Source organism: Cajanus cajan, chromosome 4 (genome assembly GCF_000230855.2).
Source record: "Cajanus cajan strain Asha chromosome 4, NIPB_CcT2T_4, whole genome shotgun sequence".
Taxonomy (NCBI): Eukaryota; Viridiplantae; Streptophyta; class Magnoliopsida; order Fabales; family Fabaceae; genus Cajanus; species Cajanus cajan.
Genome location: NC_138520.1, coordinates 18,886,068 through 18,912,748, shown reverse-complemented (window position 1 = coordinate 18,912,748; position 26,681 = coordinate 18,886,068). Strand labels below are relative to the sequence as shown.

General features: G+C 39.9%; 1 protein-coding gene across 1 annotated transcript; it reads right to left on the bottom strand.

Annotated features, from left to right (window-relative positions):
- Positions 1 to 5,108: 5,108 nt before the first annotated feature.
- LOC145957215 (zinc finger BED domain-containing protein RICESLEEPER 2-like) lies at positions 5,109 to 5,678 on the bottom strand. The gene has a single exon (XM_083073434.1). It carries the CDS (start codon positions 5,676 to 5,678, stop codon positions 5,109 to 5,111), a length of 570 nt encoding a protein of 189 aa, XP_082929560.1.
- Positions 5,679 to 26,681: the final 21,003 nt, after the last annotated feature.

The following is a 26,681-nucleotide window of genomic DNA, read 5'->3' as shown; positions in this document are numbered from 1 at the left end:
AAAATCTTGGACAAAAAAAAATTTATTGGACAAAAAGGACTTGTTGCTAGACTTGTGGACTTGGACCATTACCTTTGCATTTGGAGTTGGACATTTGACAATTTGGACATATTTTTTTGGGACTTATACCTTGGCTGGACTGAAAACACTAAAAGACTTAAGCAAGTGAAACTTAAACACAAACCCATTCTAGTGCCATTCTAGGTTTATTCTTTTGAGTGCTATCTTTTATTGATTGAGTCTTAATTTTTTGCTTGTCTTTCTTTTGGCCTCTTTTGTTTTGTCTCAACTTATTCTATCTGAGTTTAGCCTTTCATAATTTATCCTTTTCAGTTTTTATTTTTTTGGAACTCTTGCTCTTGGTTGGTTTTCATTAATTGAAGGTGAAGCACCTATCTAGCAAAGTAGCAATCCTTTGGTGGATTGAGTGGAGGAGTGAACCAAAACCCAACCTAGCCTTTGGAAGGGTTTTCACTAAACCAAAAGGAGAGTAAACACTTTGGAGAGGTGCTAACACGTTTGCTCATTGTGAAGGAACCACAAGAGGAGGAGTTTGAAGACTTATTTTCTTGTTTACATTGTTTTACTTGCTTTCGGCCCCTTTGTTTTAGGCCATTCATCTCTTCCATTTGGTTTGTAATTTTGGCCATTTTAAACCTCTTCAACTTGGGTTTTAGAGCGTGTAGAGAAGGTGATTTGAAAACCTTCACTAGGACCCCGACTAGTGTATGTTTTAAATTGCTTTCCATTGCATGCTTTATAGCTTTACTAGTATAATTGTCTAGGTTTTTTTTTTTACTTTTGCTTCCAAAACGTTTAGAAGGCTTAACTTTTTTTTTGCCTACTAGGGGTGCGTGCACACACACACTTGGTAGTGTCAAAATTGTTTTTTTTTTGTAAGAAAGGTAAAAAGGGCTTAGTGATTTTTACTTGAAAAGGGCTTGGTTATTAAGTGATTCTTTGTAGTCCACCTCCCCTTGAAGGTTCAATTTGTATACTTAGGCCTTTTCTACTTATCTTGCACCTTTAAAACTTTTTGTGAAAACCTTTTTTATCACTCAATCTTTGTGAAAACCTTTTTAACTTTTTGTGAAAATTTTGTGAAAACCTTTTGATCAAAGATGAGTGAGCATTCTAGTGTACATGGTCATAATTCGCATAGTTCTAGGTCTAGTGTTAGGGATGAGCTTAGGCAATTGAAAGATTACCTAAGAAGAAAAGAGGAAGAAAATATAAAAAGAGAGGAAGAAATTAGAAGAAAAGAAAAAGAGCAAGAAAGAAATAATGAAGAAATAAGAAGGTTGCTAACTAGGTTAGTTGTGGGAGGAGAGGCTAGTGGTTCTAAACCAAGAGTCACTTCTCCTAAGTCTTCAAAAGGCAAAGGGGCTTTGGTCCCTTCAACTATTCACGAAGAGGAGGGGCACCATACCTCCCCTCCAAGTGATGTCTTTTATAGTAGTCATCACAATGATGGTTATTATCAAAGACCACCTAGGCACCATAGGCATAGGGAGTCTTCCACCAAAGAAACTAACATCACTCTTCCTCTATTTCATGGCAAAGATAATGTTGAAAGTTATCTTGATTGGGAAATGAAAGTAGAACAATTATTCTCTTGCCATGGAGTGAAAGAAGAGAGAAAAGTTTCTTTGGCTACCCTTAGCTTCCAAGGGCATGCCATGTATTGGTGGACTTCCCTAGAAAAGGAAAGAAGAATAAACCATGAGCCTCCAATTCAATATTGGAATGAGCTTCGTAGTGCCTTGCGAAGGAGGCATATTCCTCCATACTATGACCGTGAGCTTATGGATAAGCTCCAAAGATTGAAACAAGGGTCATCAAGTGTGGAAGAATATAGGAAATCTATGGAGCTACTCATGATGAGAGCTGGGATAAGGGAAGAAGAAAGGACCACAATTTCTAGATTTCAAAGTGGTTTAAACCTTGAAATAAGGGACAAAGTTGAACTTTTGCCTTATAGGGATTTGAATGAATTAGTTCAACTTTGTTCAAGAGTGGAGCATCAACTAAAAAGAAAATCTTTTCGAAAAGACTCCACTCCATCTTATTCCAAGAATTTTAAGAAGGAGGGCCACTCTTCCCTACCTTATCCCAAAGAAGAAAAAGAAAAAGAAAAAGAAAAAGAAAATTCATCTTTTAAAGCACCTTCCAAAGAGTCTAAGTCAAGTGAAATCAAGTGCTTTAAGTGTCTTGGAAGAGGACATATTGCTTCTCAATGTCCTACAAAGAAAACCATGGTTTTAAAAGCCCAAGATCACTATAGTAGCCTTGATGAAGCTACTTCATCTTCCTCTAGGGGAGAAGAAGCCATAGACTCCGAGGAAGAAATTTTACCTTGTGAAGGAGACTTATTGTTGGTTAGAAGGCTCCTTAACAATCAATCTAGTGAAATTGACCAATCACAAAGAGAGAACTTGTTTCAAACAAAATGCAAGGTCTTAGAAAGTACTTGTTCTCTCATTGTCGATAGTGGGTCTACTTCTAATTGTTGTAGTACTAGATTGGTTGATAAGCTAGCCTTAACTACAAAACCTCATCCTAAACCTTACAAAATGCAATGGATCAATGAGGAAAGAGGTGTTGTAGTCAACCAACAAGCAAGCATACCAATCTCTATTGGCAACTATAAAGAAAATGTTTTGTGTGACATAGTGCCATTAGAGGTTAGTCATGTCTTGCTTGGGAGGCCATGGCAATTTGACAAGCACATAATCCATGATGGCCTCACCAATAAAATAAGTTTCCAACACTTAGGTAAGAAGTTTGTGTGGTGTCCTCTATCACCCTCTCAAGTGAATGAGGACCAACTCAAACTAAAGGCTAAGAAAGATGATGAAGAGAAAAGCAAAAACAAAAACAAAAAGAAAAGAAAAGATAAAAAGAATTTTTCCTTTGAAGAAAAAGGGCTAGGTTCAAGTGAACCTTAACCCTTGTGCCATCCTCTTTTCTTTGGTGCCAAAGAAAGATGGCAATGGAGGATGAGCACCTTTTAAAAGCCATCATTGAATAAAAGGCACCCAATCCTAAGATAGATGATTTGGTGAATGAATTGCATGGGTCAATAAATTTTAAATGGTGATGCCTCTTTGGCTCTTTCCTTTTGCCCTAAGCACCTTCATTCAACAAATTATGTACTTAAGGATTGCATAGTTAAGTTTTAATATTTTACTCCCCTAATTGTGGTTTCACTTCTTTTGAAGGATCAATGGAATGGAAGAACTTGAAGATTTGTGGTCAAATCCTTCTCAAGAAGGAGGGTATGATGGAGGACCATCCAAGGTACTTCATGTGAAACCCATCACATGGTCCAATGCTATGACTAATTTTCCCATTTTTGCCCTTGTATTTTGGGGTGTTTAGATGCTTAGGTTAATTTCAAAATGGGCTAGGCGTGTCCATTAGGAGGGTGACGCACACTTAGTGGCATTGTTTGGACATTTTGGTGTTAGGTAGGCTTAGGCCCAATTGGAGGGCCAAGGTGCATAAGACTTATCATGCATCTTGTTGTAGCCAACCTAAACCCTTAGATGCCAAACTTGGCCACCAAGTAGCATCTAGGGTTAATTTGCATCTCATTTAGTGTGCATTTGGCTTGGTGAATTCCGGCCAATGCAACACCAAATGAAACCCTAGATGCTAGCACTCCTATTTATACCCTAGCCTATCACCTTGTACATACTTTGGATCATATTGAATTTGAGTGTGCATTTTTGCCTCAACTTCTCTTCCATAGTCTCTAGGAACTCCACGGCCCTTTCTTTCTCCTCCTCCCTAACCACCATGAGTGAGTTGAGCTTGGCCTTCCTTGGTTGGCCTTCACCCTCCTTAGTGAAGTGAGCTAGCCAAAAGGAGCAACACCCCCACCAAACACCTTCCTCCCCTTGAGCGTGACCACCACCACCCTAAACACCCACTCTTCCCTAGTTTCTAGGTTGCCTTTGGCTAACCTCCTCCCATCTCCACCCTAAGAGAGCAAAACCCTACATAGGTTTCATCCTACACTTGGATGAAACAACCTTGAGCAAACCATCCTCTTTTGTGCTTCCGCCAACATCACCACCATTCTTCCACCATTTTGGAGTCTCCTTGTTGAACCAAGATCAAGGGTGTGCATGGAACTAAGCCACCTTCCATCAATTAATGGATTATTTTCGAACTGATTTTGATCCAGATTTATGGATTAATCCATTTTCAAAATGGATCAGATAAAAATCGGTTTAAAATCATTTTTTTAAACCAATTTTTTTACCCATTTTTTAAACCATTTTTTGGAACCAGATTTTTTAGACCAATTTTTTTAACTCGGTTTTTTAATTTTTTTAATCAAATTATTTTACCAATTTTTTTAAACCCAGATTTAAAAACCATTTTTTTAACCCAATTTTTTAATATTAGATTTTCTTGCCAATTTTTTTAAAAAAAATTTCAACTGAATTTTCTAAAATCAAGTTTTTTAAACCAATAATTCTTGTTTGCATCATACATGTGATGTCCATCCATAGAAGTAAAAAGAATAAACCATAACATGAAAAAAATAATGACATGAAAAAATAAAGACATCCATGGAAACAACTCACATCACCTATCAAGAATTATAATATATATCTTAATTCTTAAAAGAAACTTGAAAATATCTAATTCAAAACATTCCACTAAGTTTTGCTCAGTTAGTTTTGACTTTCACCTTAGGCTATATACTCTTTTAAGTCAAATCAAAATATCTAATTCAAAATATCCACTAAGTAATCACTATGGTCATATAATATCCACCAAAATATCTACCAATTAAGTCAAAGAAACTTGAGCCACAACAAGAATTATAATGTCCAAATCATATCATTAACTAAATAATCTATCTTCAATCATCACCAAGTGTAATAGAGGAGGCTGAATAAGAAATGTTTGGTGGGGAAACAATTGCTGCAAAATAAAAAAAAAAAGTTATCAATTATTGATCAAATTATAATAAGTATATAATACAATAATGCAATATAAAATAAATCTAGCTTGTTACTTTGTTCAAATTTCTCCAACTCCTCAAAATCCCCATTTTCATTTGAAAACAATGGTAATTGTGTTCCTTTAAGCTAATCTTGTGTGCAAATAAGTGCTTCTACCATTCTAGGTGTAAGAGAACTACGATATGGATCAAGAATTCTTCCTCCAATACTAAAGGCAGATTCAGATGCCACTATAGAAACAGGTATAACAAGCAAATCTTTAGCTATTTTTGCAAGAATTTGAAATCTACCCGAGTTGAGCTTCCACCAATTCAAAATATCCAAATCTCTATAACTATGTTCTAAGGCTTCCTCCAAGTATTTTCTTAATTCAGATTTATTAGAGCTAGTTCTTTGAAAAAAATGGTTATAACCATAAGGGTCATCACTACCTCTTTCATTTAATTGAGCTTTTTGTGAGTTAACTTCTACTTCATCTCTTCCACCATTATACTCTTGAAAAAGTAATTTCAAACTAAACTCCACTTTTTCTTTCAAACTAGATGCCACCTCACCATCAAAATTTTGACTAATCAACCAATGCATGAACTGTAAGTTGTATCTTGGATGCAACACAAGAGCAAGAAGTAAAAACATATTTAGATGATCAACATTTCCCCAATACTTATAATATTTCTTCTTCATATTTTCAGCCATAATGCATACATTTATATCCCTAGAATTGCACATTTGGCTAATTTTTTTTTCCAATTCCAAAGGCCTCAAACATGTACATATTGCTAGTTACATAAACTAAGCTAGACACGTGCAAAGTAGCATCATAAAACAATTTTAGAAATGGTAGGATTGCATGCACAAATTCCCAATCAAGATATGAAGAAACAACCTTTACCTTTTCTAACTCTTTGATATATTTCTTATCTTGCATCTCAAGCTCTTCAAAAGCCTTGTGAAGTTTCAATGTAGCCTCTAACATGATATAGGTAGAATTCCATCTAGTTTCCACATCCAAACAAACAAGGCCTTTGTATTCAATATGCACACAACAACACATGTGAATGTAATATCCCTTCATAACCAAACTAAAGTAATGTACGAAATCAAAATGAGAAAAATGCATCCTTCAAATATTTATTATGTAAATGCATCCTTCAAATATTTATTATGAGGCTGAATATATAGCTGCTGGAAGTTGTTGTGCTCAAATTCTTTGTATGAAACAACAATTAAGAGATTATGGAGTTGAGTTGAACAAAATTCCTTTGAGGTGTGACAATACTAGTGCAATAAATTTGACCAAGAATCATGTGCTGCACTCAAGAACAAAACATATTGAAATAAGACACCACTTTTTGAGAGATCATGTTCAAAGGAATGATTGTGTTGTAGAGTTTGTGGAAACAAGTAAGCAATTAGCTGATATTTTTACAAAACCTCTACCAAGAGAAAGATTCAACCAATTGAGAATTGAATTAGGAATAATCAATGAATCAAGTTTGAATTGATTATGCTTTGGGAATGGAAGTAAGATATGTGTGGAAGAATGTATTTAAAAGTGACAAATAAGACTTGGTAAAATTTGACAAATGTTAAAATTTCTGAGAAGCAAAACTTCTCTGGAATAATCGATTATCTTAAGATATAATCGATTATCTTAAGTAATTCATGGAAATAATCGATTATCTTGGGTAATAATCGATTATCTGGAACATGAAGAATTTCAAGAGTCTCTGAAATAATCGATTATTTGGGTAATAATCGATTATCTGGTAGGAAGGAACTCAAGAGTCACTGTAATAATCGATTATCTTGGGAAATAATCGATTATCTGAGTAGTGGAATCTGAGAAGTCACTGGAATAATCGATTATTCTGTAAATAATCGATTATCTGGGTTGTGTTAGGAGAAAATACCCTCTGTAATAATCGATTATCTTGAAAATAATCGATTATCCATATCAGATTTCGTTTTTAAGAGATTTTTACTGATGCAAATAATCGATTATTTGCATAAATAATCGATTATCTGGACCGTTTGAGAAGTTCCTGAAGTGGTTTCAAACGGTTATCTACGCGCCAACTCTTAAAACCACCCATTACTCTTATACCCAGAATGTGCTAGGGCATAAAACACTTCTCCCAACTTATCTTCTCTCATTCTCTCATTTTCTCTCAACCCTCAAAACCCTAACCCTCTCAAAATCTCTCTTCTTCTTCATTTTCTTCAAGACCCATCCATGGCATCTTCATCCAAAAGACCAAAGAAGCTTGAAGTGAGGGGGAGCAAGCGTCCTCTTCCCTCTGGGCAGCTGATTACAAAGTGGTTTGCGGATGAGAAAATAGGCTAAGTGGAATGCCTTGGTGTAATAATCGATTATTTGCCAAAATAATCGATTATCCCAGGAACAACTCTCTGGAATAATCGATTATCCAACTAAATAATCGATTATATTGTTCTTGGTTGGTTTCCAGAAAACCTGAAGAACAAAATAATCGATTATTCTTTAAAATAATCGATTATCTGTGTCTGAAACTTTTATAAATAGTTTGAACTTTGAGAAACTTCAGACAAGAGTTAGAACTGATAATCAATTTGTGAAAAACGTTTTTGTGAGTCTTTGTGACATCTTGGAGAGTTTTCTTTGTGAAATCCAAGAGTGAAAACGTTTGTGAAAAGCTTTGGTAGAAGATCATCATCATCATATTCTTGAAAGGGGAAGATAAAGATTTGTTCAAGAATTCCAGGTGAATTCGTTCCTTTTATTCTTTGTGAATCTTTGTGAAAAATCTTGAGAAGGGTTTCTCAAGTGGTAAGGTTTCTTGTAGTGGGTTCTACAAGGGGTGCTTTCTTGGGGTCAAGAAAGTGGTTATCTTTTAGTGTTGAAGTTTATGCATGTGTGTGTGCTTGTAAACCTTCTTGCTTAAAGATAGTGGAACAAATCTTAATCAGGTGTTGATTAAGGACTAGATGTAGGTCACATGTGGAGTGGCTGAACCAGTATAAAAGACTTGTGCAATCTTCTTCTACCTTATCTTTTACATTGTATAATTTCTTGGTTGAACTTTAAAGAAGATAAAACTTGATTAACAAGTGTATGTGAATCTTGATGGTTTAAATCTGTAATTGAACATTATTTTTGAACCTCGTTATGTTGTAATCAAGTGGGCATATTGCATTCATATTTTCATAACAAGTCTTTAGAAGAGCTTCATTTGGAAATTCTGTCATAGAAAAGTTTTGATTGAAATTAAGATCTAAAATACTCTGATAAATTTTTAAAGGGTCATTGAATCCAATTCATCCCCCCTCTTGGATTGTGCCATTCTTTTCTAACATAAAACACTAATAGTAAGTGGCTATGTAGGTCGAATTTGTGTCAACACATGGTTGGTGTTGCAACCTGAACAACAGCTACTATAATGGTGGAAATTTTCAAAAAGAGTGTGAGGACTGGACATAGTCCAGTTTGAGGTGAACTAGTATAAAACTCAATTCGCAATCTCTCTAACATTATCTCATTATTTTTTATAGTTATTTCTTTGCATCATATATTATCAATGCATAGTTCGTTATTGTTTCAAAATTGCACAAAAGAAGCCCTCACAAGAAAAACTAATTTTTAAACACTCAAAAGGTTCACCTTCTGAAGGACAATTTTCTTTTTATATAGAACAAAATTTTAATTAATACAACAATTCAAACCCTTTTTGATGGAAATCTAATCCCCAAGGATCCATTTGGAAGAGGTAAGACCAAGAAAGGTGAAGGTTGATCCAAGGAGGCTCACCCATGAAGACCATTAGGCCTCTAACTAGGTTTATGGTTAGGAGGCTAGAGGAGGCTTCTATAGAGGAGGTGCTTCTTAGACCTATGCTCAATATGAGTATTGAGTATGATTCCTCTTTTTAGTCTCATAGTCTCTATTGTAAATATATTGTATAGTTTGATTTCTTGTACCTTGTATATAGTAGATACTTGTATAGGTGTATTTTTGCCTTTGTATTTGTGAGACACTTTATTTCTTTTTTAGTAGCTATTGTATATTGTTTCTAGGGTAGGTTACTTGGGCACTTTGACTCCATTTAACCTAACCTAGAAATACACTCTTTTCTTAGTCTTCTAGTAGTAGGATTGGGAGTGGCATTAGCAAGCTAGAGAGTGCCATTAAGTGCTTTAAGTGCTTAGGGAGGGGACACATAGCTTCCCAATGCCCCACAAAAAAGACCATGATCATTAGGGGCACTAAGATCCTAAGTGAGGAAAGCACTTCATCTTCTTCATCACCCTCAAGTGAAGAAGATGCTAGTCTTAGTTCTAGTGAGGAAGCACCATGTGAAGGTGACCTATTGGTTGTCCAAAGGTTACTTACCAACCAACCCAATGAGCAAGACCAATCACAAAGAGAAAACCTTTTCCATTCTAGATGCAAAATTTTTAAGAAAACTTGTTCTCTCATTGTTGATAGTGGATCTTGTAACAATTTTGTAAGTCAAAGGTTGGTTGATAAGCTTCACTTAACTACTATAGCCCATCCTAAATCTTATAAACTTCAATGGCTTAATGAGGATGGACCTATAGAAGTTAAGGATCAAGTAAGTGTGCCTTTCTCCATTGGAAAATACAAGGATGAAGTTTTATATGATATAATTCCAATGGATGCAAGCCACATTTTACTTGGAAGGCCTTGGCAACATGATAGGAAGGCCATTCATGATGGTGTTACAAACAAAATTCGCCTAGTCCACCTAGGCAAGAAACACACCTTGACTCCTCTTTCACCTTCACAAGTGCTAGAGGATCAAGTATTTATGAAATCAAAAAAAAGAAAAGAGGAGAAAAAGAAGGTTCTAGAGTTGGAGGGTAGTGTCTCCTCCAAGGAAGTTGTTCCTAGAAGTCAATTTTTAATAGAACATTCTATTAAAAAATGTCTTCTAGTTGAACAACCTTTTTACCTTCTCAATACAAAAAAGACACTACTCTTGGAAAAGAGTAAGGAGGATAGTGTCTCCTCCAAAAATCTTTTGAAAAAGGAAAGTCAATTTTTAATTCAAAATGATTGCAAAAAGACTTTTCTTCTTCACAAAGATTTTAGCTCTTTTTCTATTGCTGCCACAGACTTAGAGCTTAAAATCCACAACCTAAATAATTTTGAAAAGAAAGGATCTCAAGTTCTTAGTCTAGTGAAGAAGAAATGGACTTCACCTAGTTCTACTTCTTATGCTACTACTTTGGTGGTGCCCAAAGTAGACAGCCATTGTCTATTTAGGACATCTTTTACTTTAGTTGTTCTAATAAAGCACCCAACCTTTGGTTTATATTGTTTATTAGATACATCTCATGGTGTCTTATTTTCTATTTTTGATCTTAAGGGAAGTTCAAACTTCTTTGAACTTAACTTGACTACTTCCCTTCAAGACCGAAATAGATTCTATGACTTTTCTAAACTCTTTACACCCTCTTCCATGATGTCTCTAATATTTAATATGATCAAGGGCTGTCTAGGTAGTTTCCTTATTATATTCACTTTGTTTTCTTGTAGAAACCTAGGTTACTACATAGGGTACTTTAGGCAAGATATCTTAGTATATAGGACTACTTCATTAGTTTATTATAGTTTTAGTACTTTAACATTTTTAGGATTTGGTTTTACACTTAGACTACACTATAGTGAGGATCCTATTCTTATGCTTAGAGAACCCATCCATCCAAGTCTAAGAACCCTTGGTAGGACTAAGAAGGGATTCCTCATAGGGTGCACTTTCCACATTTATTATATGCATATTTTATTACTAATGCTTTGCTTCTTATTTTTGTAGGTGATGCTATCCTTGTGGAAGGACCACGGGATTTGAGGACAAATCCTTTCGAAGGGGGAGGGTATGATGGAAATCTAATCCCCAAGGACCCATTTGGAAGAGGTTGTAGACCCCTAAAATTGTCCGGGTCGGAAATGAAGCTTGAAGACTCTCGAAGACTGAAGGAAGATCAGCCAGAAGGACTCCTGGAAGGCCCTAGGAGGGTTCTCTGTAGGTCTAGAGGTCTTAGAATAGCTCAAAATAAAGAAGTGGAGGGAAAAAGCCCAATACGGCCGTACTGAACTTAATACGGCCGTATTGAAGCTTCAATACGGCCATACTGAAGTCAGTACGACCGTATTGACACTTCAATACAACCGCAGCAAACTCAATACGGGCGTATTGAAATTTCTGAACTTCAATACGACCGTATTGAACTTCAATACGACCGTATTGAAGTTCAAAAATTTCAATACGGCCGTATTGCCCCTGTAGGCCGTATTGCGCCTATTCCCTATAAATATGACGTCAATTGGACGTCATTCCACACTTTTTTTCTGAGTTTTGACTCCCTCCTTGAGTATTCTGGGGTTTTTGAGCAGTGTTCTGCCCTAGAAATCTCTCTGGGAGTCGATCCGACGAAGTTCTGGAATTCTGAGCACTTAGCTTGGAGATTCGAACCTAGTCGAAGGGAAATCCTCCGGATTTCCATAGTCAAAAGTTTTTAGGAAGGAGCGAGCGAGCTTGTAGAGCGAGGGAACGCCAAAAAGCTTCCCAGTTTTACTCAATATATAAAAGCACGCTTCAAGAGGTTTCTTCTTAAATCCTTCCTTTTACTGCTTTCTGTGTGCATATTTAAACTGTCATCATGTAGATAGTTAATTTATAATTGCTTATAATAAATAGGGGTAATTTAGTAATTTTACACTGTTATTTTAGAAAATAATCTGTCATAGGGAACCCGAAAGGGGCGCTGTGGGGTGCTAACACCTTCCCCACGCGTAACCGACTCCCTTACCCAACTCTGGTTGTAATGGCCAAAGTTGATTTATAAAATCAATTGCCTTATCTCTTTTTCCAATGTTTTGAGTAAAACATTGGTGGCGACTCCACGAACCCTCCTTTTACGAAAACCACTAATCCATGGAGGGTCCCGCTTGGGATTAATATGGATTGGTGAATCATTTAATAAAATTGCTCGTTTGACAAGGTCTCAGTTTGAGAATACGTCATTCTAGCAATCCATATTTTTAAACAAATAAACGAGTCCGACCATCCTTCGCGAATGCCGAAAGCCCGTTTCGGGCCGGTGGCGACAGATGGCGACTCCACTGGGGAAGCTTCGAGAGTCAGTCCCATTTAGTGACAGATTATTTTTAACAAATAATAGTTAAAATTACTTCATTACCCCTTGCTTGTATGATAACATGATTTATTATATGGCTTTTAATAACTGTTGTTTGTTTAATTTCCGCAATTGTTTTGAAATACAAATTGTACACAAACCTTTGCACACAACAGTTCCCTCTATACCCGGGGGCATGAGTGGTAATCCATAGGGAGTGGATGTTAGTACGGCCGGTTGATGGGTTTATAGGAGCCTATGAGACCGTTGTCGGAAAACATCACTCAAGGTGATAACCATGAACTTGAGTCCGACGGTGCGTTGGAGCTTTCCATCGACCTACGACAAGAGGAATTGGGTCCCTATAATGGGGGCACCTTGGGGGCCTTTGACCAAGTGAGAACAGTTAGATCCTCCTTGAATATGCACTTTTCTGCAGGAGACCCCTACCTCGTAATTTGCTCGTGACTGTTCGTGGATGAGTGAATTGTTTGTGCATTGACTATATGACATTGTATGAGCATACATTTGCATTTGTTAAACAAACAACATCCCTATTCTATTTAAATAAAAAGAATAAATAGAAATAAAGATCTTCTAGTACATGGTGTTAACATCTACCTTCATTTGCATTCATATAGGTAGTTTCCCTTTTCACCCAAAAAATACAAAAAGATACAAAATATTCAAAAGAAAAATATGTATTTACCCAAACCAAGCAATATCATGCATCATCTTAGGAAAATCCTAAAAACATGATAATGCTTAGTTCAATAAACACAATGCATGCATATTCAACATCATCATCTCATATCATGCATATAGATCATGGAGGGATCTAGGAATCATTCATTTCATACATCCCTCCTAGTAATTCAGTAATAAAAATAAATAAAAAGAAAGGATTAAATCGATGCGTATGTTCAAAAATGGATCGCACGCCGTTCGTCATCAAGTGTAAGCCAACAACCGCGCCAAGCGAGCGCACATCAACTCCGTTGTTGGTAATCAAGACGAATAAAGGGGAAGGTCCGACACCATTAAGGATCACCGCTCCAAGGCCTTTCCCTTACGAATCAAATAAGGCTGTGCCGTGGATATACGACATCCACTCTTCTGCCGACAGCGATATCTCTAACATCGCTGGACTTGGGGGCATGACTAGGAGTGGCAGGATCTACACTCCCAAAGATCTTCATGATAAAGTTCCCAAGAATAAAGGGAAAGAAAAAGAGGAGAAAACCGAGGAAAATAAAGAATCCGAGGAGGAGACAGACGAGCTGTTAAAGTATATCCGATAGAGCGAGTACTCCATCGAGGATCAACTTCATAAGACGCCAGCAAAGATTACGCTGTCGTCGTTGATCCGAAGCTCCGAACCGCATCGACAAGATCTGTTGAAAGTCTTGAATGAGGCATACGTGTCGCACACTATCTCCCAAGACGAGTTTGAGGGGATTGTTAGTCACATCAAGGCTAATGATCACCTCACCTTCATCGATGAAGAAATCCCCGCCGAGGGATCAAACCACAACAAGCCCTTGCACATCTCTATAAAGTGCAAGGAGTATCACATCGCTAAAAGTCTTGGTAGATAATGGATCTTCCTTGAACGTAATGCCAAAAAGAACGCTCAAGCAATTGGCAATCAAGGGAGTCCAAATGCGCCCGAGCAACATGATCGTTCGAGCCTTCGATGGTTCTAAAAGAGAAGTGGTGGGAGAGATCAATTTTCCAATCCAAATTGGACCCACTATCTTCAACGTCGAATTCCAAGTGATGGATATTACTCCTGCATACAGCTGTCTCCTCGGCCGACCTTGGATTCATGATGCAAAAGCTGTACCCTCTACGCTCCACCAGAAAGTCAAATCCATTGTGGGTGACAAGCTGGTGACTGTACAAAATGAAGATGATATACTCATCAATAAGCCATCCGCCATACTCTATGTGGATGCAGCGGAGGAAGCTTTAGAAACCGCCTTCCAAGCATTGGAAATCGCCAATGTTGAAACGTTTCCCCGAGAAATGAAGAAGGTAGCTCATACGCTCACAAAGAACGGATACTTGCCAAGACAAGAATTAGGCAAGGACTCCCAAGGAATCCCGGAGCTACCCATTATCAAAGACAATCCGGGGAAACAAGGGTTAAGATACAACCCTAACAAAGATCAAAGGACGAAGAGGAACCAAGATCCTTCTTGACGTTCTTTAAGCCAGATCTTTAGGAAGGCCGGTTCACAAATCGTCAAGGCCGGTTGTCGTCATCGAGTGTCCTTTTCCTTCTAATAGGGATGTGTAAATTCGGTGACTATTAGAGATCACTCCTCGGGGACAGCCCGACCCCCGAGCCTCGATAGGGCACATGTTTCCATTATGATTATAATAAAATCATTCTTTATTAATTCTTTATTGCTTCTTTTCTTGCTTGCAATAAAATTCTAGACCGCATTATTTAACCCTGTTTGAATGAACATGAGTGAGGTTAAAATCGTCTTAATAATCAATAAACCCACATCATTTTTATGTGGAAGTGTGTGTGTCAACTTGGAGCACCTTTTCTTGGCCTCAATAAGTGCCATCATGGATAAAGAAATCCTAAAGAGCAAAAGACCCGCTAGGAATCCCACAAAAGGGTGACCTAGGCAAAAGTTAGGGTTACAAAATAAGACCAAAAGACCCGCTAGGAATCCCACAAAAGGGTGACCTAGGCAAAAGTTAGGGTTACAAAATAAGAGCAAAAAACCCGCTAGGAATCCCACGAAAGGGTGACCTAGGCAAAAATTAGGGTTACAAAATAATGAACAAAAACAAAAGCCCGCTAAGACATCACAAATGGGTGTTTTAGGCAAAAGTTAGGGCCATCAAAAAAGGAAAAAACAGAATAAATCCATGATGGTACCATCAATTGAATTCAACAAGGGGCTCAAGAAAAGCTATCCAAGTTGTCAAAACACAATCATTAATAACAAAGATGTGCTTAACCTCATAAGTGTTTAATCGAACAAGCCTAAACACATAAGCCTACCATGGCCAGCCATTCTTACAAAATCCATTTTTCAAAAATAAAATAATCCCCTCTAAAACACAAACTTTTGAAAATATATATCCTTTCCTTCTTTTCTCTCTTGTCCCAACGATTTTTGAATAATCTAGTGGAAACATGGAGATATAGTGATCAATAGGAGGGTTGACACATCTTCTAAAGAAAGGGAAGAATCATTTGGTTGATGACACCAAAATCAAATACGCATCATTCCTCGGTAACAGAAATCGGCAGCGCACAGTCCGTCTGGAGGAATGGCAAAATCCAAACACAAAAACGCATCGGTTAATTCTTTTGAAAAAAGAATCAAATAGAATCAGGTGCATCATACTGCATACATGCATACAGATGATAGGTGTACTGGAAGATCACTTATTCTCTGTTTATTGAAAAAAACAAAAAATATATAAACTTCAGAAAAAACAATACGCCCGTATCATGTTCAGTACGCCCGTACCAAAATTAGGGTTATGAACAAATTTTCAATTCAATACGGGCATACTGAAATGGATGCGGCCGTATTGGCCATAAAGAAATTTTCAAAGACCTCGTCATGAGGCAACTACATAAAAAAATAGGAAAAATTGCTTGTGTATGACAGCAGCAAACAAAATGCAAAGATTCAGAAAATCAACAAGCGTCATACAGAATAACTGAGCCTGGAGAGGCTTGCCGAAAGAATACTCTCAGAATAACTGAGCCTGGAGAGGCTTGCCGAAAAAATACTCTCAGAATAACTGAGCCTGGAGAGGCTTGCCGAAAGAATACTCTCAAAATAACTGAGCCTGGAGAGGCTTGCCGAAAAAATACTCTCAGAATAACTGAGCCTGGAGAGGCTTGCCGAAAGAATACTCTCAAAATAACTGAGCCTGGAGAGGCTTGCCGAAAGAATACTCTCAAAATAACTGAGCCTGGAGAGGCTTGCCGAAATAATACTCCTACAAAATAACTGAGCCTGGAGAGGCTTGCCGAAATAATACTCTCTCATAAATTTAATTTCTTTAGCACTTTTAATTTCTGTACAGCAAAAGCCAAAAACATAAAAAAGGCAAAATACAGAAAAAGCCAAATCAGAAGAAAAGGCGAAATACAGAAAAAGCCGAAAATAAAAAAGGCAAGGATATAGAAAATCCAACAAACAATTTGTACCAAATAACTAAGCCTGGAGAGGCTTACCAAAATAATACTCCACATCCTCCACAGTATGCAGAATAACTGAGCCTGGAGAGGCTCGCAGAAATAATACTCCCCAGAGGGAACCTCAGCTCAAGCTCACGGAAAAATCCCCAGCGAGAGCTATCAAAGCAAAATCGACGCAATCCCCAATGGAAATGCGATCATCCAAACAGTATATACAAGTCAAAGGACTTAACACTTCCTCAGTGGAAGATAGCTCTCCGACTCAAAGCACTGAGCGAGGCTAAGCCTGTAGAGGCTTCCTAAATAATACTCTGGGATACAATAAGATCCCCAAATCCCCAATCGCCTACTCAAGAGGCATCCCTGCAAAAAGGAGAAGAAAATCAAAAATATCAATAAGTATTCCCCAAGTGGAATCCGGCTCTTAGCCAAACATCGAACGTCAAGCCGATACGCCTAACAGAAGAGGCTAATCAAAATCAACGACGAAATCCCCCAGCGGATAACAGCCTACACAGAGGCAAAAATCAGAAAATCAAAAAGAGATACCCGAATAAGGATGAACCGGGATACTCCACCAACGTCAAAGGACGTCAGCCAAACATAAGGCATCGCTCAACTCAGAGAGAAAGAGCATCTGTGTCTACACCCCAAGGAGTCAGAAATTCCCCATGGGTACCAACAATGCAATGCAAGTTGGGGCACAGGAACCTGTGGATGACTGCACATCCCCTAGACGGATCCCTGCGTTATCCAGCCCTCAGTGGCACAAAATCAGAAAAAACCGTCGAAGCAGCATCGTGGACTGTGGAGACAAAATCATCTCAAAGCCTAAAAGGCAATACTCAGCTACCCAGTTGTCGAGAGCACCGAGGTATGCACAAGTCTGGAGAGACGGTACTCAAACGAGGTCTGGAGAGACGGTACTCAAACAAGGTCTGGAGAGACGGTACTCAAACGAAGTCTGGAGAGACAGTACTCAAACAAAGTCTGGAGAGACGATACTCAAACAAGGTCTGGAGAGACGGTACTCGAACAAAGTCTGGAGAGACGGTACTCAAACAAGGTCTGGAGAGACGGTACTCAAACAAAGTCTGGAGAGACGGTACTCAAAGTCTGGAGAGACGATACTCAGAGTCTGGAGAGACGGTATTCAAGGTCTGGAGAGACAGTACTCAAGGTCTGGAGAGACAGTACTCAACCATCAGCGTCGTCAGAGGCACATTGGTGTTCAACTTCCAGCTCGGGCATCGAGTGAAGTTGACCCTGGAGAGGGTAAACTTAGCTACCGAGGTTGTCAGAAGCGCCGAGGTATGCAACAACCTGGAGAGGCTACTCAACAATTTTCCACCGGAAGACGCTACAAGTCAGAAGGTTGGCACATCACCCGGACAATTGGGTCAACTCCTTTACTTGTCAGCCGGTACACCAAAAGGCCGTTTGACTAAGTAAAGGGGGGGCAGCTGTAGACCCCTAAAATTGTCCGGGTCGGAAATGAAGCTTGAAGACTCTCGAAGACTGAAGGAAGATCAGCCAGAAGGACTCCTGGAAGGCCCTAGGAGGGTTCTCTGTAGGTCTAGAGGTCTTAGAATAGCTCAAAATAAAGAAGTGGAGGGAAAAAGCCCAATACGGCCGTACTGAACTTAATACGGCCGTATTGAAGCTTCAATACGGCCATACTGAAGTCAGTACGACCGTATTGACACTTCAATACAACCGCAGCGAACTCAATACGGGCGTATTGAAATTTCTGAACTTCAATACGACCGTATTGAACTTCAATACGACCGTATTGAAGTTCAAAAATTTCAATACGGCCGTATTGCCCCTGTAGGCCGTATTGCGCCTATTCCCTATAAATATGACGTCAATTGGACGTCATTCCACACTTTTTTTCTGAGTTTTGACTCCCTCCTTGAGTATTCTGGGGTTTTTGAGCAGTGTTCTGCCCTAGAAATCTCTCTGGGAGTCGATCCGACGAAGTTCTGGAATTCTGAGCACTTAGCTTGGAGATTCGAACCTAGTCGAAGGGAAATCCTCCGGATTTCCATAGTCAAAAGTTTTTAGGAAGGAGCGAGCGAGCTTGTAGAGCGAGGGAACGCCAAAAAGCTTCCCAGTTTTACTCAATATATAAAAGCACGCTTCAAGAGGTTTCTTCTTAAATCCTTCCTTTTACTGCTTTCTGTGTGCATATTTAAACTGTCATCATGTAGATAGTTAATTTATAATTGCTTATAATAAATAGGGGTAATTTAGTAATTTTACACTGTTATTTTAGAAAATAATCTGTCATAGGGAACCGGAAAGGGGCGCTGTGGGGTGCTAACACCTTCCCCACGCGTAACCGACTCCCTTACCCAACTCTGGTTGTAATGGCCAAAGTTGATTTATAAAATCAATTGCCTTATCTCTTTTTCCAATGTTTTGAGTAAAACATTGGTGGCGACTCCACGAACCTTCCTTTTACGAAAACCACTAATCCATGGAGGGTCCCGCTTGGGATTAATATGGATTGGTGAATCATTTAATAAAATTGCTCGTTTGACAAGGTCTCAGTTTGAGAATACGTCATTCTAGCAATCCATATTTTTAAACAAATAAACGAGTCCGACCATCCTTCGCGAATGCCGAAAGCCCGTTTCGGGCCGGTGGCGACAGAGGTAAGACCAAGAAAGGTGAAGGTTGATCCAAGGAGGCTCATCCATGAAGACCATTAGGCCTCTAACTAGGTCTATGGTTAGGAGGCTAGAGGAGGCTTCTATAGAGGAGGTGCTTCTTAGACCTATGCTCAATATGAGTATTGAGTATGATTCCTCTTTTTAGTCTCATAGTCTCTATTGTAAATATATTGTATAGTTTGATTTCTTGTACCTTGTATATAGTAGATACTTGTATAGGTGTATTTTTGCCTTTGTATTTGTCAGGCACTTTATTTCCTTTTTAGTAGTGTCGCCACCGGCCCAAACGGGCCTCGGCGGTCGCGAAGACGGTCGAGCTCGCTTTTATTTTAGTTTTGAAAATGTATTGGATTATTAGAACGACTTGTTCTCAAACTGAGACCTTGTCGATCTTATCCAATTTATTTATTAAATGTCTCACCAATCCATGTTAATCCCAAGCGGGACCCTCCATGGATTAGTGGTTTTCGTAGTAAGAGGGTTCGTGGAGTCGCCACCAATGTTTTACTCAAAACATTGGAAAAAGGGATAAGGCAATTGATTTTATAAATCAACTTTGGCCTTTACAACCAGAGTTGGGTAAGGGAGTCGGTTACGCGTGGGGAAGGTGTTAGCACCCCACAGCGCCCCTTTCGGGTTCCCTATGACAGATTATTTCTAAAATAACAGTGTAAAATTACTAAATTACCCCTATTTATTATAAGCGATTATACTTTAAATATCTACATGATGACAATTAAATATGCACACAGAAAGCAGTAAAAGGAAGGATTTTAAGAAGAAACCTTTGAAGCGTGCTTTTATATTTCGTAAAACTGGGAAGCTTTTTGGCGTTCCCTCGCTCTACAAGCCCGCTCGCTCCCTCCTATAAAATTTGGACTATGGAAATCCGGAGGATTTCCCTTCGACTAGGTTCGAATCTCCAAGCTAAGTGCTCGGAATTCCAGAACTTCGTCGGATCGACTCCCAGAGAGATTTCTAGGGCAGAACACTGCTCAAAAACCCCAGAATACTCAAGGAGGGAGTCAAAACTGAGTGTGAAAGTCCGGAATGACGTCCAATTGACGTCATATTTATAGGGAATAGGCGCAATACGGGCTACAGAATCAATACGGCCGTATTGAAATTTTTGAACTTCAATACGGTCGTATTGCAGTTCAATACGGCCGTATTGAAATTCATAAATTTCAATGCGCCCGTATTGAGTTCACTGCGGCTGTATTGAAGCTTCAATACGGCCGTATTGATTTCAGTACGGCCGTATTGAAGTTTCAGAAACTTCAATACGCCGTATTGAGTTCACTGCGGCCGTGTTGAAGCTTCAATACGGCCGTATTAAGTTTAGTACGGCCGTATTGGGCTTCATTCCCTCCACTTCCTTATTTTAAGCTACTCTAAGACCTCTAAATCTACAGATAGCCATCCTATGGTCTTCTAGGAGTCCTTCTGGCTGACTTTCCTTCGATCTTTGAGGGTCTTCGAGTTTTATTTCCGACCCGGACAATTTTAGGGGTCTACAGCTGCCCCCCCTTTACTTAGTCGGACGGCCTTTATTGTACCGGCTGACAAGTAAAGGAGTTGACCCAATTGTCCGGGTGATGTGCCGACCTTCTGACTTGTAATGTCTTCCGGTGGAAAATTGTTGAGTAGCCTCTCCAGGTGGGTGCATACCTCGGCGCTTCTGACATCCTCGGTAGCTGAGTTTACCCTCTCCAGGGTCAACTTCACTCGACGCCCGAGCCGGAAGTTGGACATCAACGCACCTCTGATGACGCTGATGGTTGAGTACCGTCTCTCCAGACCTAGCCTCACTCGACGCCCGAGTCGGAAGCTAGACACCAGTGTGTTAACATCACCCTGATGATTGAGTACCCGCCTCTCCAGGCTCTGCCGCTTAACATTTGGCAATTGAGTTTGCCCTCTCCAGGGTCTGCGTCTTAACATCGGCAGGTGAGTTTACCCTCTCCAGGGACTGCGTCTTAACATCAGCAGCTGAGTTTACCCTCTCCAGGGACTGCGTCTTAACATCGGCAGCTGAGTTTACCCTCTCCAGGGACTGCGTCTTAACATCGGCAGCTGAGTTTGCCCTCTCCAGGGACTGTGTCTTAACATCGGCAGCTGAGTTTGCCCTCTCCAGGGACTGCGTCTTAACATCGGCAGCTGAGTTTACCCTCTCCAGGGACTGCGTCCGTGTCTCCTGATCACTTCGGCAATGCGAGTTTACCCTCTCCAGGGTTTTGAGATGATTTTTGTCTCCACAGTCCACTATGCTGCTTCGACAGTTTTTTCTGATTTTGTGCCGCTGAGGGCTGGATAACGCAGGGATCCGTCTAGGGGATGTGCAGTCATTCATAGGTTCCTGTGCCCCAACTTGCATTGCATTGTTGGTACCCATGGGGAATTTCTGAATCCTTGGGGTGTAGACACAGATGCTCTCTCTTTGAGTTGAGCGATGCCTTATGTTTGGCTGACGTCCTTTGACGTTGGTGGAGTATCCCGGTTGTCCTTATTCGGGTGACTCTTTTCAATTTTCTGATTTTGTAGCCTCTGTGTAGGCTATTATCCACTAGGGAATTCTGTCATTCATTTCTTGACTGGCCTCTTCTGTTGGGCAGATAATCTTGATGTTCGGTGCTTGGCTGGATGCCGCATTCCGCTTGGGGAATATTTATTGAGATTTTTTTTTATTTTTTCTCCTTTTGTAGGGATGCCTCTTGAGTAGGCGATTGGGGATTTGGGGATCTTATTGTATCCCAGAGTTTTATTTAGGAAGCCTCTACAGGCTTAGCCTCGCTCAGCACTTTGAGTCGGAGAGCTATCTTCCACTGAGGAAGTGTTAAGTCCTTTGACTTGTATATACTGTTTGGATGATCGCACTTCCATTGGGGATTGCGTCGATTTTGCTTTGATAGCTCTCGCTGGGGATTTTTCCGTGAGCTTGAGCTGAGGTTCCCTCTGGGGAGTATTATTTCTGCGAGCCTCTCCAGGCTCAATTATTCTGTTTACTGAGGAGTATTGTTTCGGCAAGCCTCTCCAGGCTCAGTTATTCTGTACAAACTGATGAGTATTGTTTCGCAAGCCTCTCCAGGCTCGGTTATTCTGCGGGAGTATTATTTCGGCAAGCCTCTCCAGGCTCAGTTATTCTGTGCAATCTTTTTGTTGGATTTTCTATATCCTTGCCTTTTTCATTTTCGGCTTTTTCTGTATTTTGCTTTTTTTTTTTTTTTCTGATTTGGCTTTTGCTGACTGCTGTCATACACAAGCAATTTTCTATTTTTCTATTTTATGCAATTGCTTCATGATAAGGTCTTTGAATGTGCAACTAATGTGTGTGATGCACGAAATGCAAGCTTTATTATTTGTTTATTATATATATATATATTTTTTAGAAAGATGAATGGCTCTCCCTATCCTCTTCTTCTATTTAGAGGAACTTCTGTCATTGACGCGAGGGAATATTTTCATGAGCCTTTGAATGCAGGAGTTTAAAGATTTTATAGGAACCCCTCCAGTTTTCTTTTATTGACCGATTATTAAGAGTTTCGTACAATTTTTAGAAACATCAATTTAAAGGCATAATCACAAGGTCAAGAGAGAAAAGAAACAAATGGATATTTTATTGATATTCAAATGTTTGTACAGAAAGATTTACAAAGGGATTTTCTGAAGAATGGCTGGCCAGGGTAGGCTGTACATTTTTTGGCTTAAACAATTACATCTGTGATTGCTGCCCTTCCCGTTCCCTAGTTGCTTCGGGTGAGATGCCTGAGCCAGGAGTGTAGATGCTGCAAGACGCTTGCTTCTAGAAGATTATCACTTGAAATGCCTTTTCGGTTTTCGATTCAAGTGATCGTTGCTTGCTTTACTTTTTGCATCTTATTCTTTTGCCCCTAATTTTTGCCTAGGACATGTCCTAGCGGGGATAATTTTGCCTTTGTTTTGCCTAGTACCCTTGTACTGGCGGGCTTTTCGTTTTGCCCTAACTTTTGCCTAGGATGCCCTTTTTGGGTTTTCATCCTATCGGGCTGATGCAAGCAACGTCTTCAAGCATAATACTTCTTTACCACGTCAGCGTTGACTGGGTATCGAAGTTCTTCTCCATCCATGTCTGTGAGAATCAATGCTCCTCCGGAGAAGGCTCGCTTCACCACGTATGGTCCTTCGTAATTTGGGGCCCACTTCCCGATTTTGTCCTTTTGAGCTGGTAGCAATTTCTTCATCACCAGCTCTCCCTCATGGTAGATTCGAGGATGGACTTTCTTGTCAAAAGCCTTTTTGATCTTCCTTTGGTAGGCTTGACCATGGCATACGGCGTTCAGTCGTTTTTCTTCGATAAGGTTCAATTGGTCGTATCGACTTTGAACCCATTCTGCCTCGGAAAGTTTTGCTTCCATGATTACTCTCAGAGAAGGTATCTCGACTTCAACCGGCAGAACTGCCTCCATTCCATAAACAAGGGAGAATGGAGTAGCTCCTGTGGATGTACGTACTGAAGTCCTATAACCATGGAGAGCGAAGGGTAGCATCTCATGCCAGTCTTTGAATGAGACAACCATCTTTTGTACTATCTTCTTGATATTCTTATTGGCTGCCTCGACTGCCCCATTCATCTTTGGTCGATATGGGGAAGAGTTGTGGTGCTGAATTTTGAACTCTTTGCACAGTTCTTCCACCATCTTATTATTCAAATTGGATCCATTATCAGTGATGATTTTGTCGGGAATACCGTATCTGCATATGATATTCTTTCTGATGAAGGATGTTACCACCTTTCGGGTCACATGAGCATACGATGCCGCTTCTACCCATTTGGTGAAATAGTCAATGGCTACAAGAATGAACCTATGTCCATTAGATGCCTTTGGCTCGATGGGTCCAATAACATCCATGCCCCACATTGCGAATGGCCATGGTGAAGCCAACACATTGAGTGGCGTTGGTGGGACATGAATGTTGTCAGCGTATGCTTGACACTTGTGGCATTTCCGGACGTATTGGTAACAATCCCTTTCAATGGTCGACCAATAATATCCTGCTCTGAGGATTTTCTTAGCCATTGCAGGCCCGGGAATATGGGTACCGAAAACCCCCTCATGTATTTCTTTGATTACATTTTGAGCTTCGACTTGGTCTATGCACCTCAACAAGACCGAGTCATAATTCTTTTTGTAGAGGGTTTCTCCAATCAACAGAAATCCCATGGCCCTTCTTCGGATATGCTTTTTATCATTATCGCTAGCCATATCAGGATATTCCCCTTTTGACAGATATTGTTTGATGTCATGGAACCATGGATGATCGTCAACAGCTTCATCTATCAGTAGGCAGAACGCTTGCTTATCGTGCCGCCGGATATTGATGATGGGCATTTCATGCTCCTTGTCCAAGGTGAACATCGATGATAGTGTGGCAAGGGCGTCAACGAACTGATTTTCCTCCCTTGGGATATATTCAAAGACGACATTTTGAAAGAATTGTATCAGGTCTTTGATATGCTCAACATATGGTATCAGCTTAGGATTTCGGACTTCCCATTCACCTCGCAGTTGGTGGATGACTAAAGCCGAATCTCCAAATACTTTGAGCTTTAGGATACCATTGTTGATTGCTGCTTGGATTCCTAACGCGCAAGCCTCGTATTCGGCCATGTTATTTGTACAGTCGAAGTTGAGTCTTGCCGTTAAGGGGATATGCTTTCCTTGTGGGGAGATTAATACTGTTCCAATCCCCTGTCCAAGCATGTTGGAGGCTCCATCGAAATACATGGTCCATGTATCATCCTTAGGATCTTCATGTTGTAAATGCATTATATCCTCATCGGGGAAATCATCCTGAAGGGATTGATAGTCATTGGTCGGCCCGTGTGCTAGGTAATCAGCTAGGGTACTACCCTTGATGGCCTTTTGTGTGACATGTATGATGTCAAATTCTGATAATTGCACTTGCCATCGGGCAATCTTCCCAGTGATTATCGGTTTGTCGAACACGTACTTAATTGGGTCCATTTTGGAAACCAACCAAGTAGTATGCCTAATCATATACTGCCTGAGCCGTTGTGTTGCCCATGCTAACGCACAGCACGTCTTTTCTAGTGGCGTGTAGCGGGTTTCATAATCAAGGAACTTTTTGCTCTGTAGACCCCTAAAATTGTCCGGGTCGGAAATAAAGCTTGAAGACTCTCGAAGACTGAAGGATAATCAGCCAGAAGGACTCCGCGAAAGCCCTAGGAGGGTTCTCTGTAGGTCTAGAGGTCTTAGAATAGCTCAAAATAAAGAAGTGGAGGGAAAAAGCCCAATACGGCCGTACTGAACTTAATACGGCCGTATTGAAGCTTCAATACGGCCATACTGAAGTCAGTACGACCGTATTGACACTTCAATACGACCGCAGCGAACTCAATACGGGCGTATTGAAATTTCTGAACTTCAATACGACCGTATTGAACTTCAATACGACCGTATTGAAGTTCAAAAATTTCAATACGGCCGTATTGCCCCTGTAGGCCGTATTGCGCCTATTCCCTATAAATATGACGTCAATTGGACGTCATTCCACACTTTTTCACTCAGTTTTGACTCCCTCCTTGAGTATTCTGGGGTTTTTGAGCAGTGTTCTGCCCTAGAAATCTCTCTGGGAGTCGATCCGACGAAGTTCTGGAATTCTGAGCACTTAGCTTGGAGATTCGAACCTAGTCGAAGGGAAATCCTCCGGATTTCCATAGTCAAAAGTTTTTAGGAAGGAGCGAGCGAGCTTGTAGAGCGAGGGAACGCCAAAAAGCTTCCCAGTTTTACTCAATATATAAAAGCACGCTTCAAGAGGTTTCTTCTTAAATCCTTCCTTTTACTGCTTTCTGTGTGCATATTTAAACTGTCATCATGTAGATAGTTAATTTATAATCGCTTATAATAAATAGGGGTAATTTAGTAATTTTACGCTATTATTTTAGAAATAATCTGTCATAGGGAACCCGAAAGGGGCGCTGTGGGGTGCTAACACCTTCCCCACGCGTAACCGACTCCCTTACCCGACTCTGGTTGTAATGGCCAAAGTTGATTTATAAAATCAATTGCCTTATCCCTTTTTCCAATGTTTTGAGTAAAACATTGGTGGCGACTCCACGAACCCTCCTTTTGCGAAAACCACTAATCCATGGAGGGTCCCGCTTGGGATTAATATGGATTGGTGAATCATTTAATAAAATTGCTCGTTTGACAAGGTCTCAGTTTGAGAATACGTCATTCTAGCAATCCACATTTTTAAACAATTAAACGAGTCCAACCATCCTTCGCGAATGCCGAAAGCCCGTTTCGGGCCGGTGGCGACAGATGGCGACTCCACTGGGGATGCCTCGAGAGTCAGTCCCATTTAGTGACGGATTATTTTTAACAAATAATAGTTAAAAATTACTTCATTACCCCTTGATTGTATGATAATGTGATTTATTTTGTGGCTTTAAATAACTGTTGTATGTTTAAATTCCGCAATTGTTTGAAATAAAAACTGCACACAAACCTTTGCACACAACAGTTCCCTCTATACCCGGGGGCATGAGTGATTAACCATAGGGAGTGGATGTTAGTACGGCCGGTTGTCGAATGGGTCTATAGGTGCCCGTAGACCGTTGTCGGAAAACATCACTCAAGGTGATAACCATGAACTTGAGTCCGACGGTGCGTTGGAACTTTCCATCGACCT